This window comes from Penicillium samsonianum (genome assembly GCF_028829775.1).
Source record: "Penicillium samsonianum strain IBT 33392 chromosome Unknown utg000011l_segment0_segment0, whole genome shotgun sequence".
Taxonomy (NCBI): Eukaryota; Fungi; Ascomycota; class Eurotiomycetes; order Eurotiales; family Aspergillaceae; genus Penicillium; species Penicillium samsonianum.
In genome coordinates, this window is record NW_026643269.1 from 345,351 (window position 1) to 365,229 (window position 19,879).

At 45.2% G+C, this 19,879-nt stretch overlaps 7 protein-coding genes across 7 annotated transcripts; 4 read left to right on the forward strand and 3 right to left on the reverse strand.

The window, feature by feature from the left end:
• Window positions 1-5,835: 5,835 nt before the first annotated feature.
• N7471_014053 (uncharacterized protein) lies at window positions 5,836-6,213 on the forward strand (the record flags this gene model as incomplete). The annotated part of the gene is made up of 1 exon (XM_057286771.1): window positions 5,836-6,213. The coding sequence occupies one exon, from the start codon at window positions 5,836-5,838 to the stop codon at window positions 6,211-6,213; it is 378 nt and encodes a 125-aa protein (XP_057128840.1).
• A 570-nt stretch (window positions 6,214-6,783) lies between these two features.
• On the forward strand, window positions 6,784-7,626 carry N7471_014054 (SGNH/GDSL hydrolase family protein; the record flags this gene model as incomplete). Its single annotated transcript, XM_057286772.1, has 2 exons — window positions 6,784-6,934; window positions 6,995-7,626. The coding sequence occupies 2 exons, from the start codon at window positions 6,784-6,786 to the stop codon at window positions 7,624-7,626; spliced, it is 783 nt and encodes a 260-aa protein (XP_057128841.1).
• Window positions 7,627-8,357: 731 nt separating this feature from the next.
• On the forward strand, window positions 8,358-9,609 carry N7471_014055 (uncharacterized protein; the record flags this gene model as incomplete). The annotated part of the gene is made up of 2 exons (XM_057286773.1): window positions 8,358-9,335; window positions 9,398-9,609. 2 exons carry the CDS (start codon window positions 8,358-8,360, stop codon window positions 9,578-9,580), a joined length of 1,161 nt encoding a protein of 386 aa, XP_057128842.1. The 3' UTR covers window positions 9,581-9,609.
• An 881-nt stretch (window positions 9,610-10,490) lies between these two features.
• N7471_014056 (uncharacterized protein) lies at window positions 10,491-11,816 on the forward strand (the record flags this gene model as incomplete). Its single annotated transcript, XM_057286774.1, has 1 exon — window positions 10,491-11,816. The coding sequence occupies one exon, from the start codon at window positions 10,491-10,493 to the stop codon at window positions 11,814-11,816; it is 1,326 nt and encodes a 441-aa protein (XP_057128843.1).
• Window positions 11,817-12,626: 810 nt separating this feature from the next.
• N7471_014057 (glycoside hydrolase family 3 protein) lies at window positions 12,627-14,530 on the reverse strand (the record flags this gene model as incomplete). Its single annotated transcript, XM_057286775.1, has 2 exons — window positions 12,627-13,832; window positions 13,871-14,530. 2 exons carry the CDS (start codon window positions 14,528-14,530, stop codon window positions 12,627-12,629), a joined length of 1,866 nt encoding a protein of 621 aa, XP_057128844.1.
• A 335-nt stretch (window positions 14,531-14,865) lies between these two features.
• Window positions 14,866-15,291, reverse strand: N7471_014058 (uncharacterized protein; the record flags this gene model as incomplete). The annotated part of the gene is made up of 2 exons (XM_057286776.1): window positions 14,866-15,233; window positions 15,279-15,291. 2 exons carry the CDS (start codon window positions 15,289-15,291, stop codon window positions 14,866-14,868), a joined length of 381 nt encoding a protein of 126 aa, XP_057128845.1.
• A 2,419-nt stretch (window positions 15,292-17,710) lies between these two features.
• N7471_014059 (S8 family serine peptidase) lies at window positions 17,711-19,786 on the reverse strand (the record flags this gene model as incomplete). Its single annotated transcript, XM_057286777.1, has 1 exon — window positions 17,711-19,786. The coding sequence occupies one exon, from the start codon at window positions 19,784-19,786 to the stop codon at window positions 17,711-17,713; it is 2,076 nt and encodes a 691-aa protein (XP_057128846.1).
• Between the last annotated feature and the right edge of the window lie 93 nt (window positions 19,787-19,879).

Below are 19,879 nucleotides of genomic sequence, written 5' to 3' on the forward strand. Positions count from 1 at the left end.
GTTATTATATTATAACACCTATTCTTCTTATTAATATCCTTTTTAATAATATAAGAGTATTTAAGGATCGCGGAATAACGCTTATATATAACTTTTATAGTATTATCTATACTATATATAATCTAGATATAGTGCTTCTAAATATCCGAAAGGTAGTTTAAGTCCTAACTAATCTTACTCTTAGATCTATAGTTAGTTTATAACTATTATTCTACCTAGTCGCTATAACTTATTTCGTTATAAAGTATATATAGTGTGATTCAGAAAGGATCGCATGGTTTTGTATTAGACTGGGAGTATCCGGCTGCTATATACAGGCGGATACGGGAGTCTATGTAGGCCAAAGTGGCACCATGAGGATCCATAATGACCAGAGACGCAGCTCATATGCCCGAAATGAGTCCTGCGGATCTCAATAGCCTTCACCTATTAGGTCTAATACGTTAAAACGTTAAAGGCGCTATAAAAAGAATAGATAGTTAGAGGAAGGAGTTTTTAAATATATTAAAAGTCTATTAGCTACTAAAAGGGGTAGTAGGATAGTTAGTCGGGGTAAGATATACTAAATTATCGAATTCTATATTATATAAAGATAATATAAACTCGGATTACTAATTTTAGGATATTATAATATAAGTAAAAGGCACGATAGTAAGGGGTGATAATAGAAGGATAAAAGGGGGATATATTATAAAGTGTTAAAGCTTATTATAATAATATAATAGATAACTAGATAATAAATCTATATATTAAACGAAAATACTTACTAGTTTCTTATTAGATAAATAGTATAGATTAAGTGGATATAGCCTATTAAAAGTCTATAAAGCCTATAAAACCTATTAATAGCCTATTCCTAGCCTATTCGATAGCGATTCTCTTAAAAATATTTTACCTAGTCGGATAAAGGATATCTATAAACGTCTATAATTCGCGTACTAGGTAAGTTATTAGATATATTAAATAAGGATAAAAGAAAAGAGAAAAAGGGCTTTCTTTCAAGATTAATTATATAGAAAATAAAGTAAGAATAATAGATTTCTAATTATATTTATATTTATTCTGGAGTATATTGTAAAGGTATACTGTTTTCAGGTGTAAGGCCTGTCAACCGGGTAAGACACTATGACTGAGAGGGGAACATAATGTATTATATAGTGTGCCAAGACTAATTCTTGCTAGAATTAAAAGGGTCCTTTAGGGATCCTTGACTATAGGGAAACCAACATGATAATGCTGACATTGATATCACCTGATGAACCCCTCTCGGATCGACATCGAATCGATGTCGATCTGTTAATAGATCACTTGTATGGCCCGTTCTGAATATTCTAGTTGTAAGGATCTTTATCCGTTACATATATATATACTCCCCTCTACTATAAATATATATTTCTAGTAGTCTATAGTTAATAAATACTCGAATTAATATAACACCACTATAAGATAATAAATATCGATTTTTATTAGTAATTAATAGAATATAAAGCCTACTAGCCTTATAGTTAGAGTGTTTTTATAAAATTTCTAACTTATTCTAGTGAAAATGTAGTAATATTTAATAGATAAACTAGAATAGTTGTAAAAAACAGTTTATTTATTTTAATAACTTAGTGGCTTTATAAACGCTAAGACCAGCTTTTTATACAATCGTAGGCTTTCGTTGGAGTCTAATAGGGGCCTACGAGAGGCCGGGGGTTAGGCTTTAGGCCCAAAGGTTCGACCCCCGGCCCACTATAGGTTAGGCTTTGGGCCCGGGGTCCGGGCCCAACGTTGGGCTTCGCGGAAGCCTAGTCACCACTGATTAGTGACGGGTGTGCCCGTAACATTAGCCTAGAGCGGTAGTCGCTATTAGTTACTTACCTTTAGTTTTACATAAGTTCGTATTACTTTTCTATAGCGGCAAAACTGTTGAGAGCTAAGATCATAATAGGATCCGTAGCCCGGGAAAGCTTCATCCGGAAATCTATAGTTATTAGAAAGACAAAGACGACTAGAGCCTAAAGGATATAGCAACAAACGGCCTTAACAAACCAGAAATCATTCTCTAGGTTAGGTCATGGGGTTGCTATTACGCACTAGAAGGAAGAAACTAAACCTTTTTGGCCCTTACGTTAATTTAAGATTTAGCGTCCGAAGCAGATGACCGCCGCCAATTTCGGGTACGCCACATGACGCACGTCGATCATCCGAGCCCGCAACTTTATGCTAAATTCGTCCGTGGTTCGGCTATCTACGGTTCCTCGTTACTTTCAAAGTCACACTCCGCTTGCATATAACCAATTAGTATTAACTGGCTAGGAGCTTAAATTTAATCTATACTAACGGACACCAGATACTTAGACAAAGTGTAATTGGCGATAGGACGTCGAAGTCTATTCTTTCTTTCCATATCCATATGACCGTTATGAAAATCACCAAGTGATCTGTCTACGGCATATAGATTGTATCACCTTAAGTCCTTTCTACATTTTTGGATAGTATAGACGATAGTCGCATTGCTCATCATTTAGAGAAGGTTAAATATACCAGATCGTTGTAGGTTGTTATAGATTGTTCTAGATCAGCAGAACCTACCATACCTTGGTGTTGTGAGGAAAAATGTGATAGTAGCAACCAATCGCCGAAGTCAGTCTAGATCCATGTTATAGCAGACCTTCACAAACAAGTCAGGTTAGACTACCGTAAACATATATACATTCCCTAATACATACACACACTCCAAGTGGGCTAACGATTGATTACAATTTATTAGTCAGATGGGCTGTGGGCGCGTCGAACGCAACAGAGGCTAATAGATGGTTTATTACTTGATAGTCAGACATTATGGACTGAAGTTAAAATGCCATCACCTGATAGATACCGACCCTATAGGCTATAGGTACGGTAATCTTAACATAGAGAAGAGAGAGAGACGGGACTGCAATTTAAGTAAGCTATTTACCGTTTAGTGCCAAATTTCACAACCAGCCAGGTAACTATGTTATACTATAATAGTCATTACCAAAATAAAGTTTTTAGGGAACAAAGATTATATAACGCCTAGATCACATCAACAAACACAAACAGATGGGTGACTTAGGTCTACACCCTCACCCCACCTACATACAAACCTGACCACCTTCATGTTGTTGTTTTTCTTTCTTTTTCCCTTTTCTTCTCTGCATAATTTATTCTTTTTGTATGAAGAGCCTTCCAGTATTAATACACTTAGACTGAGCTGTCATAAATAAAACAATTATTATCACCTAAATTCAGTGTATAAAAGACTCAGAGAAGTGTATTACGTCACTAAATCTTGCACTAGCTGGCACACAATGGGTTTTATCTAAGTGGAAGCCATCCCACTCTTCATTCATATCAATCCATGAAATACTATATGTGATATTGTCGTAATAATTACACTAGTGTGGGCTAGACTTGCCTGATAACATTAGATTTTAGAGCATTCCTTTGGATTGGAATGTCTCGAAGCGATTCGATTTTGATATGATTGTATTAATTTTCGATGGTTATCCCACTTATTAGTGTCATAGTGATGTACTAAATACATGTGCTAATATGTACAGTGCTTGATTTCTTTCTCTCTATCATATACTGTCTGGGATAGCATATGCACCAATGGAAGGTTTGTGTCTAGCCAATCATTATAATCGTATTGACGTAGATTAAAATTTGTATGTCCTAATATAATAAGCGCTATGATAAGTGGCCTTTTCAAAGATGAATCTAACGCTTTTCCTTAATACAACCAAACTGTAGAAGCGCAAATGATTTAGTGGTACCGCTTAAACTTAAATAATCACATCGTGAACCCCCAGCAAATTTGTTAAGATACTTTTCTCCTTTGTAGTTTGGCATGCTTTAGGATACCAATAGGTTAGTTCACCAAGGACAATAAAACCCACGGGTAGTCTGTGGGTTTAGCGTGGTCTAGACAAAACATTTATTGTAGGTGCCTCATACAAATAGGTCCCTCGTGCTTCAGGCAGGATTTCCTTGGAGAGCATTCTCACTTTTATCTCTTCGATATGGCTATTCTTTGACCTATATAGAAAGAATATTTAATTGGCATAAGCTTGAACCCCAGTCGACACAATGGATTCTTACTCTTACTTTACCGGCCCATAGATCAACTACGATCACAACAGTGTCCGTGGCGCAACTTTGACTCTAAGCCAGAGAGATAGCAACTTTCTAATAGCATTTCTCGGCACTTTTCTTGCCTTTGTGGGCACTCGCTTCTAATGATTTTCACCTTCCTTATTTATAAGATCAGAGCTACACAGAAAGATGTTGATGCCCTACATCGTCAGCACCAAGTGATGTTACGCAACCCTGAGAGTGCTAGTGGTACATGGTGGGAGCTAATTAAGCTGCCTTTCAAATGGAAAAGGAAACCTACCAATGGTTCTTAAGGACGGCAGTTATAGATAGCACCAAAAAATACCCTCTGGGTCCTCCTTCTTCGATCTTAGGGCTTATCCATTTGGGGTATTCTATTCTCCTTTACGTGGGCAGCAGCTGCCATACTTTCATCTAAATTAGTAGAGGCTACCGGAACAGCCTCACTCGTACGCTCTAATAACTATGGCATATAGGAATTCCCGGGAGCGAACAATAACACAACCGCTTATCAAAATTACCTGTTCAAGTTTCTCTTAGACTCGACCTCGGCAGTCAATTATGCCCAAGCGTGTTATCAAGTTAATGAGACCCTCCCACAGTGCAAGAGATTCGTCAAGAAAGAAATCTCTTTTTCAACAAGGACAGATACACTTTATCCATTTGCCGCCGGTTGGTGTTAGTATAACAATGTGGCGTTGAAGCTCGACACTGATTTTATTGACTCGCATGAAGATTTGGGTATCAATACGCCTCCTAAGGACAGAGTCAAGTTCTGTAGAGTTACCACATGCTCTATCGTTCCACCAACCGCTTATAATGATACTTTAGTTGATTACACAAACTCCAGTGTTAGGGGGATCCTTCAATACTATTTTAGACCCAAGGCTATTGTGTCCGATTCCAACTTGAGTGTCCAAAACTGGACCTTCGAGTATGAAACAGTCCAAACAAATTTCTCCCTTGGATATGACTTGAAGTGGGAATCTGTGTGATTTTGCTGTTAGCCCATGCTAACTATCTTACCAGTGTTATCTCTGCCCAGATGGAAGTGGAAGAAAATACATTGGCGCCAAGACCAGAGCTCAATCAAACTAGAGGAGATATCACTTTGATATATCTTTCTCCGAACAACTTCCAGTGCATACAGCCAATCTACGATCCTTTTTTCTCATCACACCTAAAGCACACATTCGGTGATAGAAGTATTATTTATTTAAATGATGGTATATACAACTCCAACGGCTTGTGTCCATTAGGTATCTAACTCCGAGCCTAGAATACGTCAATATAATGGCCTATATAGATCAACACCAATTCTACAACCAGAACCTCTAGAATAACTCCACCTTCACTAACTACACTAAGCTCACCGGATGTCCTCCTTTACGTAACAGTCTTTCCACAATCGGATACAATCCACAACAACTCGCCGCTACAAAACGCATTTATAACGTTATTAATCCCTACTTCAGCAATATTAAGGAGTCAATCGGATGGCGAGGAAGTTCGGCACTACAGGCCAATAAGCTTATTTTCGACGAGTGGCAACACTATCTACCAGACGATCAATAGATAATTGAAGTTAGAAGCTGGTTCTCCGTCAGCCTCGCTAAGCTCCAGCGCGCTATTCTTGAATTCGCCGCTAGTCCCCAAAACCTCCGTTCAGGGGCCCGAGTCAGGAGGGAAACTAAAAATGGCTGGCCCATAATGTGCACACAGCAGAAGGTTCAAGCACTCAGCATGCTCCAGAACTTAAGCATCCTATCACTCTTTGTGATATTAGGCACCGGCGCCATTATCATTCTTCTGAGCTGGACTCTCGAGGCATGCATCAACGAATGGCGCACAAAACGAAAAAAAGGAAATTATGAACGACTTCAGTGGATCCTGGATGGCAAATTACAACTACAGCTTCCCCAAAACATGCCACAAGACGCAATTTCAACAGCGGGAATTCCGTGGACCGATTCATCTCTGCAGCAACTTCTCTTCCAGCCTGCCGTTGAGATGCAGTTTTTAGAGGATGCTGTCAGAGATACTTATTCACAGGGACTCTATCGGCATGATCTTAACTCCGGAGGTTGATAGACGCGCCATGCTCACCTTATCTCGGGCGCCTCAAGAATGGTTTTCGGGGCTGGATTCCACTATTCTTGGTCTTACTACTTCCCACCAGTATGTTTAAAGGCCCTTGCGATGGCTCATAGATGTTGTCTCGCCACGTTCTCCCCCAAAACAGTGCCCGCGGTTTGTACCAAAATAGTGAGGGTTTGTGATAGTTTGTTGGGCTTGCATGTTTCATCCATCGCGTGAGAACGACCATACTTTATGTGAGTCCCCTGTGCCTATGTAGTTTGAGATTACCTTTGCAGGCAAATTTTGAGTTTCATTATATGGCCTGACTTCTAGACCAATTCGAGACGTAAAGCTCTTGCGCCATGAACTGATTCTGGCTGTCGCACCTGTATGATTAAAACAAATAAATACCTTGACTTCCAAGTGAATTGGACGATAGTACCGCAGGCTCGGCACCTTGATATTCCGCCGAGGCCCGAGGACAATGCTTAAACATATTTCAACTCACCCCTGCCACTTCTATTCTTCGGTTAGTTCTGCATGATACGTGCCGTGTAAATATTTTGCCCTCTTGACAAGATGCGACGACCGATCCATTCGCCTCCTTCGCAGCTAATAATCGACCGGTCGCGCAGTTCTTCCCTTCACTGCTTCCCAGTTCCCGGAACCAATAATCGCTATTTGTCTACCCTTGAGCCGCCTCAGTCAGGCTCATCGTTTTCAGAAGGTGGTTAGTCAGACCCAACGGATGGCGAATGTCGAGCCTATAGCTAACTGCGAAATGCCCTAGATCATTTCTCTACATCCGCTGACGAAGCTGCCTTACGGTTAATGCCCCTCGGCGGTTCAGTTACTCGCGGCATTGGATCATCCCATGGGGCGGGGTATAGAAAATCGCTTTTGCACATGCTCCGGGTCGATAGCATCAATGCTCGCATGATGGGCTCGCGAAAAGATAGACTGATGTCCAATAATGACCACGAGGGCTGGCGTGGCTTCAGAATTGACCAGATCGAGAGAAAGGCTCGAAAATCCGTGGAAGCCTTGTCACCACATGTCTTCTTGGTTAACGCCGGCTCGAATGACTGCCTCCAATTTTTCAGTATTACAGAAGCTGGTAACCGCATGGGTGTTATGCTCGATTATCTGTGGCTGGCTTCCCCTCAGTCCACCATCATCCTCTCTACTTTGCTTCCCAGTGCGGACAAAGAGGTGAACTCGGCGGTGATGCGCGTCAACGACCAGTTTCGCGCTTTGGCCCAACAGAAGGCGACTGAACAGAGGCAGGTCGTTTTGGTGGACATGGACACATCGGATGGACCGGACGTTCAGGGATTCTCCGATGGGATACATCCAGATCACAAGGGCTACCATGAGATGGCAAGATTATGGTTCCGTGGCACTCCAAAAAGGGTTCATTGATGGTTCAAAATACATATTGTGCAAAAACGATCTGCGTCCGCTAACAGACCTTGAAAGATATTAGGAGTAGGAATTTCAATGCAAGATCCCTGTTATTGAATATATGAAAAGTAGAAGAATTTTATATGACAAGTTCGAGGTGAAACACAGGTAAACCAGGGGGAATCGATATCATGGCGGTCAACGGGGATTGCCTCAGGTATTCAAGCGTGGCCTGCATATCCAATCCAGTCTCAGTTATGCAGCTCTGATTGATTTCAGGCTGTTCGTATTGGACCCGACGGCATAATGCATGATGTATGATCCGGCTCTTTCTGAACAGACCTTCCTCTGATGCCCTCTCCCCCACAATTTGAAGACAACCGGAAAATCCACTATCTTATGATCGCTGATCTCAGTACTCATCCCGGTATTAAGGGCCGATAAATATTGGTACCAAGGTTCGAGATTGGAGGCCATATCGTGGATTCGGCGATGGGCGCCAAGGACCGAGAACACCATGTGGGCCGGCAGGTTACCCGGACCCACTTCGAAGGGCGTGCCACTACATAGGGCGTGTTGATACACGCCCTATGTAGTGGCACGCCCTAGGAAAGGATCTTCATGATTCTCACTAAGCAGAAAATCAAAGTGATGGTCGAGACTCCCAAGTGATTTATATATAAGCTGCCGAGAGAACGAACAATATAGAAGATCAGTGCTTTGCCTATTATTAGTTGATCTGTTCAAATATGGGCTCACATATGGATGATGTGCGACCGCTCGATGCGTCGCAATTAAGATATGCCTACACGACCACCCCGCGAGATGTGCCCGATGCCAAAACCCTTGCCAGTAACAAAAAAACGATATGTACCGACCACATGATTGTTGCATCTTGGAATGTCGAGAGCGGCTGGTCAGTCCCAGAGCTCAAGCCCTACGGTCCTTTCAGCATTCTTCCGAGTGCATCCTGCCTCCACTACGCCTACGAATGTTTCGAAGGGCTCAAGGCCTACCGTGGCCATGACGGAAAATTACGAATGTTCCGAACCGAGCGCAATGCGAGCCGCCTTCTGATGTCTGCCGAGCGGATTTCCCTTCCTCAGTTCGACCCGGATGAATTGGAAAAGCTCATATTTGCATTGCTTTCGGTGGATGGTGCCAAGTGGCTTCCTAAGAGTCGCGCTGGAGACTTCTTATACGTCCGCCCAACCATGATCGGCACGGACTCCCAACTCGGCATGGTACGCCCAACGGAGGCGCTACTATATATCATTGTTGGTTATATGGCTCGCATGGATACGCCGATAGGCGGAAAGCGCCTGTTGACGAGCCCTGACGATATGGTACGCTCTTGGGTTGGCGGATTCGGGTACGCTAAGGTCGGCGCCAACTATGGACCGTCGGTGCTAGCCACGCAAGAAGCCTTCCGTCAAGGCTACCACCAAGTTTTATGGCTGTATGGCCGTGAAGGTGATTGTACCGAGGCTGGCGGGAGTAACTTCTTCGTGGTCTGGAAACGCAAGGACGGCAAGAAGGAGCTTATCACAGCCCCATTGGACGATCAGTTGATTTTGAACGGAGTCACACGTCGAAGTTGCCTTGACTTGGTGAGAGAGCGATTGAAGGATGAGGTCGAAGTCACCGAGCGCAAGTTCACCATCGGTGAAATTCAGGAGGCAGCCATGGAAGGCCGACTCCTGGAGTCCTTCTCTGCTGGTACAGCTGTAAGTATTGGTTTTTCATCCAAGTCTATGGGGAAAACAGTGAGATACTAATCGATTTGTAGTGGTTCATTACCCCTATCGCTCTCATTCACCACCGCGGAAAAGACATCAACATCCCTACCGGCCCCGATGGCACTCCTGCCGAAATTACAGGGAAAATCAAGGGCTGGCTGGGCGATATGATGTATGGACGCGTGGAGCATGAATGGGCGCGAGTGGTACCCGAGAAGGAGCTCAAGGTTTAGTTATGGTTTCGGATCAGGTTCACAGATACAGTGATGCATAAAACATGGAATATAAGAACATCTGTCTCATTGAACTCGCCAACAAGTAGAACAAAGCATGGTGACAGCCCCCGGCGCCGCGTTGCGGTCCCGAGCACACCTGGGCACACCGCCCCACATCCGATGATTCACCACGCCCCGGACCACCTGGGCAATTTTTCCCCCACCACTTCCATTTCTTCGTATCGTTGTGTTCAAGCATACCAGCGGCTACCGTTATTTAATTGGCAGAATACATTATTTATCCAAACCATTCGGCTTCTACATGGCCGGTTACTGAAGAAGGGGAGCAAGAGACTTGTGGAGATGGCTGCTCCACGGCGCCGAGATTCGCAATGTATAGGTTCTACGTACTTGAAGGTCCGAGAATCAGCGCACTAACCTATCTTCAGATCTCGTGAATAATAATTTTCTACCTGAAAATGACAATTTCCTCAATTATCCTGGATACTTCGACAACAGATGTGCACATACGCTGCCAAAATCCGCGGATCCGCTGCATTGTTGGGGGGATGACACAAACTATAATTCCCCTGATGTTTTTGCCTCCAATGATTCAATTTTCCCGTTAGAAAGTGCCTCGGCACATGGGAAGTTTCTGCATCTGACTTCTGACTCATGCACGACAAAACATGATGGCTCAAGTGATGAACAGCACGGCTACTTTGATTGGATGAACGATGGATTGTTACAATCCTTGCCACCGACTGAACCAACACAACATGATCAATTGTTTTCCGGCCATTCTACTTCGCCTGATATATCATTACTATCTGGGACTTTCGAGAACAGGGAATTAACCTCAACACCACCCCTACCACACCATTCACTACGAGGGTACAGTGGACTTCCTCGGCGGAAAAGCAGGTATATGATACAGGAGACAAATCAACGAACAAATGCTGTCTTCATACCACCTACTTTAGGTCCCGCGGATCCCTTGGAACGCTGGAAGGAATCTCCCCCCGAAGGCGAAGCAGCCAGTCTATCAGCCATTCAGAATGCGCTTGAAAATCCCTCGAGCTACTCAGGGGTAAATCAATCGCATGTCACGCCTGGCTCTGTGCCAGGTAATCCTTTCCAAAACTATCGTCGTCCAGCATCCCAAGGACCATCAACAACAAGTGGAGAAAGTTCTACCAGTGCATCCTCTCGGCGCTCTAACCGATCTGGGGTGTCTGCTTTGTCTAATGGTAGCCAGGCCGCGTCGGACAAGAAATCTGCCGGAATTCGAAAGAAGCAGGCTCACACAACCAGAAAAAAGCGAAGTTCGGCCAATCAACCCCGCGTATTTTGTTGCACATTCTGCTGTGATAAATTCAAGAATAAATTCGACTGGATGCGTCACGAGAAGTCTCTTCATCTCAACCTAGAAAGTTGGACATGCGCGCCTTTTGGAGGCTCTGTGGTGCTACCATCAACAGGTCGCGCTCATTGTGCCTATTGCAATCAGCTGGATCCAACATTCCAGCACCTAGACGAGCACAAACACGGACTATGTCAGCAAGAAATACGTTCGTTTCGGCGAAAGGATCACCTAGTTCAGCATATGCGCGTCTTCTACCGACTCGAAACCATTCCATTAATCGACGATTGGAAACACGCTATAACAGAAATTCCTTCCCGTTGTGGATTTTGTGACGGCCGGATGTCCAACTGGGACGAAAGAGCCGACCATCTAACATTCCACTTCCGCCAAGGCTGCACCATGGCCAACTGGATAGGTGATCATGAGTTTCCGCCAGAGATTGCTGCGCAAGTCACACATAGTGTTCCTCCATACCTGCTCGACTTCGAATCGCGAACTTTCGTGCCTTTCTCCGCCACGAACGGAGCTGTGAACGATCACCTGTCCCAAATGCTGTCCCGCGCCAGTTTTCTGGATGGAGCAAGAGAACCGGAAGCGATACCGGAATCCTTAGAGCCAGGGCTTCAGCCAGTTCAGGAAGGCAATTTGGTTTCTTACACGGAAGTGCTCACTCGTCATTTAAGTCATTATGCACAGCAAATGATGAGAGATGGTGTCATTCCGACGGACGAAATGTTTCAGCTCGAAGCGAGGCAACTTTTGTTTGATTCTGAAGACCAATGGAACCAGACAATGGCAGATAACCTTGAGTGGTTGACTAAATTCCGAGGAGGGCAAAGCACCAAGGGTCCTCTTCAAGCCCCCGAGCAACCCCCTATGGATCGGTAATACGCAATACATAAGAATATTATAATTATAAATAAAGTCACGCCAGCCTCAAGTTCGTCTTCAATGTGGCTCGTCTATCTATTCCTGCGGCTCTACAGCAATGCCGCTTTTCTGCCTGATCAATCTGCCATACTCGATGAAAATAAAGGGTATCCAAGCCAATACAAAGACCAGGAACCCCAAATGCGAGCTTGCCCAGTGAATACCTAAATTGGTGTACATTAGGCTCGCCGCGAATGGCAGCACAACTGCCATTATAGCCCTTGTAGCGCTAGCCGCTGCCTGTGCAGAAGCCGAAGACTCTTTATATGCATCCATCAGATAGTTCAGCGTTGCAGTGAAGATGAGTAGATAGCCGCAGCCGATCTATACAAGGGAACAAGCAACGATAGGGGACGCCCTACATAGTGTGCGCGGCCTATATGGACCCACAGAGCTTGGCAACCACAAAGTATGTATCAGTCCCGGCGCCGTTGCGAAATCCCGTGATTGGCTCCCCAGGTGGATACACTCCACAGCAAGCTGGCCAATGAAAAGTAACGATGGAGTCTCCTGTCTGTTTAGACCTACAAAGTATATTGAAAGCAATGCTCTTACAAAGGTGATTAAACCAAGATTTGCTCCTTGAAATTGTTACTGGATCAAAACTCACAACTCAGATTGAAGATCACTCTTCTTCTGCCATATGAGTCATAGGGAATCCCTTCCCTATATATATTCAATAACGTCAGAAATCGTGACACTGTTTGTCCACTGCCACTCCTAAAACTAGATCTGTAATGAGATTGACTCATCATACATGTATATCGTTCAAGAGCCTTTACCGCCGTCCACACAGTCTTCAACATAGCTCAAGCCATGCCCATATCTAAACACCGGGTCTTTTGTGTCGAATGGCACATCTTCCTTTTGCGCCTCAACACCCTTCATAGACCTTGGCAAATCAAATGGCAGCTTGCCCTCTGGGACACTCACGCCAAATACAACATCCAGAAAAGCCTCGCTATCGCTCCCGAAATTTGCCAAGACGGCCTTTGCCTGTTTGATAACTTCCGGAATTACAGCGGGTCTGTCCATGGCGATATCCACAATTGTGGGTACAGTTGAGTATATCTTAGCTTGGCGAGCCTTCTCTGTGGCATTGAATTCGAGCGAGCCGGCGTGGAAGTTGGACTCGAAGGCGCCAGGGCGAGGCTCATAAGGCGCGTTGTACCGGAGAAGGGCGTAATCGGCTTCCTCTGGGGTATCAACAACAGTATAGTTCCGAGCTTCTATGAAAGAAGTGTTGAAGCCTTCAATATAGAATTTAGTGGTTTCGTCGAGCTGTTTGAGGGGAAGAGTATTTCGGTGATTGCTGAGAAGGGTGTATGATTTTCTCTGCGCCTCTCTGCCCAGACGAACAAAGTATTCGTTTCCAACCATTCGGCCAGCAGTAGCAGGATCAACAAATGGATTGTCAAAGAGACCGAGTATGAACTTCTCTCTCAGAAGACGACCAACTGAATCATGGATAGAGCTCTCCGATATGACATTTTCTTGGACAAGTTGAACAATCAGTTCGGGACGCTCCTCGCCGCCAAACTGATCACATCCGGCGTCGAGGATCATTGCTACTCGCTCAAGCTCAGTGAGGTTCTCGACGCCCCAGGCTCGGGCAGGCATAGGCTCTCCTGCATAATCAACGTCTGTAACGAGTCCCCAGTCTGTCAAGACAATGCCGCCGAATCCAAGCTTACCACGAAGGAGACCTGCCACGATTTCCTTGTTGAATGAGAAGCCAACTGGATTGTAACGAGTGCCGATAGGTCGGGAGTAATATGGCATGATTTCAGTAGCACCAGCTGCGATAGCTGCCTTGAATGGTTTCAAATGCTCTTCGAAGTTGTTTCCGGGATAGGTTTGGTTTTTGCCGTATGTGAAGTGAGAATCCTCGCCATTTTCCATGGGTCCGCCTCCAGGGAAGTGCTTGGTGACAGTCTTGACAGACCGAGGTCCAAGCTTGTCTCCTTGAAACCCCTTGATATATTCGGCGATCAGTTCACTAGTCAGTGTACTGTTTTCCCCCAGGTATTAGCGATGCGGGCCCAACGCGGTTCCGTCGCGAGATCGACTTGTGGGTGTAGCGCAGCACGAAGTCCAACAGCCAAATATTCCTCTCTTGCGACTTCAGCGAACTTCCTCACCAAGGAGGGGTCCCGAAGCGCAGCAAGGCCAAGGCTCTCCGGCCACTGGGAAAAGACTTCGGCTTTGAAGCCAGTACCCAAGTTCTCGGTGAAGGCATTGCGAGGGTCAGTTGACATTGTGACGGGAATGCCAAGCCGGGTGTTTAATGCTCGCTCCTGGACAAGATTGATAAATTCGGCCGTCTCCGTTGCATTGGTGATGTCCGCGATGAGGTTAAAGTGCGTCATGTGCTTTTCGCCGATCATGTTGTTTGTGCTGTTATGCGCCACACCTCCAGTCTTCACTGCATCAAGCGGACCTTGGAAGAGCATGGTCTGAAAGAGCTGACCAGCTTTCTCCTCAAGCGTCATTCGATCTAGGAGATCTTTGACGCGCTCATCGATGCAATATGAGGCATTTTTGTAAATTGGAAGGCTGCCGTCACGTTGTGACAAGGAATAAATTTCAGGTTTGTCGCTTTTGATGGCCGAGCCAAGGCAACATGAGGCCAGGGTTGTTGTCAGGGTTGCTACCCCAAAGTTAACCCGCATGGTAGACACAAATAAGGTGCGAAGCTTTCTTGGGTTAACGGTGGAATCTGCAAGATGTAACCTTTTGCAGCAGAATACTTACCTATTTATATCAATGCCTGAGGGGGCAAAGCCTAGTAGACCATAGCATAACAAAACACCAACTCCAGAGCCATGTATTCACACTGCTATATTTACCTGATTGGCTACTGGCCCGACATTGAACTCGGGGACCCCTCATGTATACCCCGCATTTATACCGGTCCATCCGAGAATGGCCATTTTCTACTTTGGGTATTTGGTATGGAGTTGGCCGATTGCTTACCTCATAGTTGGGCTGCCTCTGAGTAAGTACGTTAGTATTTCCGTGTATGAACATCGTGGCTACAGGCATTCATAACCGGCGTCTCGACCGCATCAGCGGTGCAGGCGGTTTTCCGACTCGCATAGCTTAGTCCGGTCTTTTCTTGGACCGGCAAAGCATCCGTGTCCGTGCGTAGGAGAACAGTGGGCCTATCTCCGTTTGGGAGAACTTCGGCAACGCCGTACCCGCCAATGTTTGTGTGGACTTCGAATTCCAGGTTCTTCAGGTATTCTGAGGCATACAAAGCGGTCTGCTCCTCCTGGCCTGACAGTTCCGGAGAGCTATGGAGCTGGCGGTAGAATTCTTCGAAGGTTTTCAGATCAGCTCGGAATTTGTCCAGGATGGCCTGGAGGGTGGTCACTAGGGTTGATTAGATTGATAGGACTGGTAGGAATCGTCTCTTACTTTGAGAAGACATGTTGAGCGAGCAGGAGTAGTGAGATAGCAAGCATCCCGAGGAAAGGGCCAGGATGAGATTGTCCGAGGTTGGATTACCCCAAGCCACGCGATCGGATCGTGTTCCTGGAAATTTCGGAAGCGGAGAATGGGGAAAGTGATGAGATCGGATGGGCTAACCTTACTCTATTAGGTATTGGAGACTATCTCTGAATAGGCGGTTATTTCCGCGCTACACTGGATAAACTAACCGCTTATAACCGAGTGAGAAATCGATTATCTGGTGGCTATTTCCGCTGGCATCTTCAACAATCAGCTTAACCAATATGCCCATCGTATTTCAGATGCTAGTGTGCGACAAATATTCTCCAACGGTCACGCCTACGAGCATGCGTCTAATATGTTCATTAACAGCTTAAGTGACCCGGTAAAAAGCGATGTTATCGGGGTATTTTCTGACTCCCTTAAGCTTGTCTAGGAAGTATCGATTGCTTTCTGCGGTCTTGAATGTATACTGGTGTTTCTTGAAAAAGAGGTCCCCTTTCGAAAGGAGCTTGAGACAGATTATGGCCTGACGGGAAAGGACGATATTCAGGCAGAGAAGGGGGGTATTCCCGACGCTGAAAAAGCAGTCTCAGGCACATCGCAGATTTAAGGTACATTGTACTTTTATAACTGCTAGAATATTCTATCAAGACACGTTCTCTAGATATGATTTCCTTCTGTGTCATAGAAGTACATAAGAAACTTCGCCTGCTAGGATTGCGTGTCCGTAATAGTATAAAAAGTGGACCTGGGGAAAACCTTCTAGGTAGATCTCGTGGTGCCCCCACATCCCCCACCATGTTGTGTAACTAGGAATATGCACATAATCGGGTTGAGATTACGCCCGGGAACCCGGACACCGCCTGGTGGCCGCGTTCGACGACCCGATTACCTCATAATACTTCGTCATTGAGATCATACCCTCCTGCCACTGGGGTGACAGTACTTCCGCTGTCGACCACTGCTAGCCGACAAGAGTTTGTTTTCTCCCCCTTAGCTACCAGAATATTTCACCTGTTTCTCGAATATCCCGCACCAGCGGCTAGTCAAATTTACCAACGTTGATTTGAATATGCCTATATAAGTGGGAATTTTATCTACTATTTACCAGATAAACCTTTGATACAAGAAATGAGAATATATTCCCCAGGCATAGGACAAGAAGGCCGGTAAGCGCAGCACCCTACTCAGCATCGATGTAGGCTCAGTAGATTTTTCTAAGGTACGGGGAAAGACTCTAGTGAAGAAATACCAGTTGAATATGCATAAACCCCTACAAAATAGGGGAGAAGGCGTGATTCTACTTTGTTAAAGATAGCTATTAAAAAAATGCTAAGCGGATATATCTACAGCTCAAATAGAAATTGCCCTAGGTATATATATTAGCACAGCTTGGGGTTATAGCTTTAGTTTTCGTCTTTAAGCGCTCTTCTAGAGCTTTCTTACACGACTATGAACTAGGTGGCACGCATACCATATTTGTAAGCCTACCCGGGAGTATTCATGGATATTACCATACCGACGTTAATTTTAAAGATCTTCCTATTCCATATGTATTGGTATAGTAGGCTCTTTGTCTTACCACTTTATTACCAGGCGATATAGCGTGAGTCTCATGCATTTAAAGTCGGGCAGTATTAGAAAACAATTGGGGTGTCTGCATTAAAATGCCCAATTTGAAGGGTTTAGGCAGAATGAATTTCCAACCAGCTAGGCGATAGACATAACGCAGCTTCTGCTTACGCAGAGTTACTGTAGCAAAGTATAGCCCCAGCCACTGGATATTCCCGCGGCTGAATCTCTGTACCGTGTACGATATAATACTATAAGCCTATGCTAACTTCCATTTTCTAGCGAAACTAATTATTGTATTGAAACAAGACAAGCAAAGTATCAACAACAGAGAAGGAAGAAGTTCCTCGACACTGAGAACTAACTACCTAAGCTACCTCAGCAATCTATCACATGCCTAACATAAAAGAGCCTAGTGGGTTACGCGCTGTCTATAGGTAAATAAACCTCATGGTGATCAATTTGAGAGGCTATAAGACTGGAGAAAGAGCCCATAAAAAGACGACAATTTTACAGACCAAGTGATAAAATCCCGGAAAGTTTGAGGTGAGGTCTCGGTAAGAAGCATAGTAAATAAAAATCTTCAGGGAGATGCAGATGTAAAGAGAGGCAATTTCCGAGATTGAGGGTCTTCCAACATGTGATTATATCCCCCTGATGCACAAGAAAAGATAGAAAGAGAGACTGAAAACGCAAGGTTTGAGAAGCGAGGAGAACAATTTAGACTCCGTTGGTTGGGAACTGCCGTTTGTAGCACGAGTCGAATAATTACTTTAAATAACCCAACACGTCCTGCTTAGAGGCGGAAGCAATATCTCACTTTACTACTTCGATGGGCGGTTGATGCTCCATACTAGTGCGTAGGGCTGGGGATACGCTCGATTGAAGATATGATACGCACGCACGATGATTTTGACTTTCCCAGAAGGAATATTCGTCCACTCGACTTGTTCCACATTGTTCGTCCGATCAAATCCAGGCTTGTCGCCCATGTTACCGTGTTTTTCAGTACCATCCGAACTGACCACAAGAAGGTCCAGATCATTTTGAAGGGTTCGCCCTGGTGGATCTGTCCAGACCAAAGACACTTTCAGTACTGGGCCGTTGATCGTAGTGGTGCTAGCTGATCTTTCCTGGACCCTCAAAAGATCTCCATTGTTTGGGATGTCTATCACGGTCTCCTCGCTCGAACTTTGCGCTAGTGGTCCTCCCTCGCGGTATCCACCATCGGCTTGACTTGGCAAGATCACTGATTTGGACAAATCCACTCGACCAAAGCCGCTGTTACTGTTCGGAGATGGACCAGATTCGCTTGGAATATACTGTCCAGGTAATTCAACTGCTCCGTTGATTAGCAATGCTTTGAGAAGAGCTGCACTTGGCTTCCGTGCTCCACTCTTGATGAGAGTTTCTCTCAGGACAGCAATGCATCCCGCAACTAGAGGAGTCGCCATACTAGTGCCGGCTAGGAACCACCACTCGGGATCCCGACTTGTACCAAAACTGGCCTCAGCGTTAACCAACTTTCTAGACCTGGCTGATAGGATCGCTGTTCCAGGTGCAACAACATCAGGTTTAATGCGAGATTCCATAGTAGGTCCACGGCTGCTGAAGGCTGCCAGGCCTCCGGGATTGTCTGCCATCAGATCTTTGCTAATCGGACCGCTTGGCCATCGGTTACCATAAGTGATGGGAATATCCGGACGATTATTCTCGCTTGCTCCAACGGTAATGCAGTTTTTCGCAGCCGCCTCAGCACCGATCTGCCTTGGGTCAATGATACCATTCTTATCCGCGTCGATTCCATCGTTTCCAGCAGCGAATAGTATCACCATGTCCTGATGGTCCCAGACAAATTGGTCAATTTCTTCGCTTGCGGGATTATACGGCACCTGTCTATAGGCAGAAGACCCCCATGAGTTGGTATGGATTCGAGCGCCATCTTTCTCATATGGAGGAGAAAAAATCTCGGTAAAGTCGGTTGGGATTCCACCCAGATTGTTATTTCGGTCAAGAAGAGATTGCACCACCAGGCTAGCCTTTGGTGCTGCGCCACTGATCCTTCCTCCCATCGTTGAGGAAAACCCATCTCCAAGAACAGATCCACAAACATGTGTTCCATGGCCATCTGGATCATCTGACCTTCCAGGGCGCCCTAAGGCATAAAGTTGCTTAACTCGGTTCCGAAAGGCAGGATGGGTATCAACAGTAGAGCCTTTATCGAACCCTGTGTCTGCAACAGCTACCACCTGTCCTTCGCCTTCGTACTGAGTACCATTGATCTGCAAAGGGGACCCCAAAATCTCTATCGCCCGATTGTTGAACAGTCGCGCCGGATAAACTGGCTGGATGCTCTTGACACAGTCAAGGGTAGCCAGTCCTTCTAAGTATTGATTTTGAACATTGATTCGAATCTTTGAAGACCCAGTATGCAATGTGTCAGGGTCGGCATGCGCAGCTGCAGCAATTTCCGAGGCAACATGTGCAGCACTAAGATCGACATCTTTATGAAGAATGAGGTCAACTGTGTGAGAGGTACGGTCTTTTGGGACGGCAGGGAATGACGACAGCGTTGTAGTTTCAGCGGGTGCTTTCAAGCTAGACTGAATAACAAACATGTCTAGATAGACGTTGACCCAGGATATATATGGGAGGCGGCGGATGGATTCGAGGTCGGTGCCCTTGAAACCGCACAGGTAGGTATTCTTGGACACATATTGTTGGATATCAACGCCTAGCCATTCGATTTCGTCTTCCTGCTCAGTTGACAGTGGCTCAACTGACTGCACCAGGATATAGTCTGAGTTTGTGGCATCCTCGGACTCGAGGTGCAAAGCCCGAAGGACTGGGAGTTCTGCTTCGGGATCCAAATGGTTTCCATTGATTGATATGATGGACATTTTGGTAAATTATGGGGTTTTTGCTTCTTTTTAAAATGGTGGGAAACAACTGTAATGAATACTAAAGCTGAGAGGCTTCAAGTGAAGTAAAGA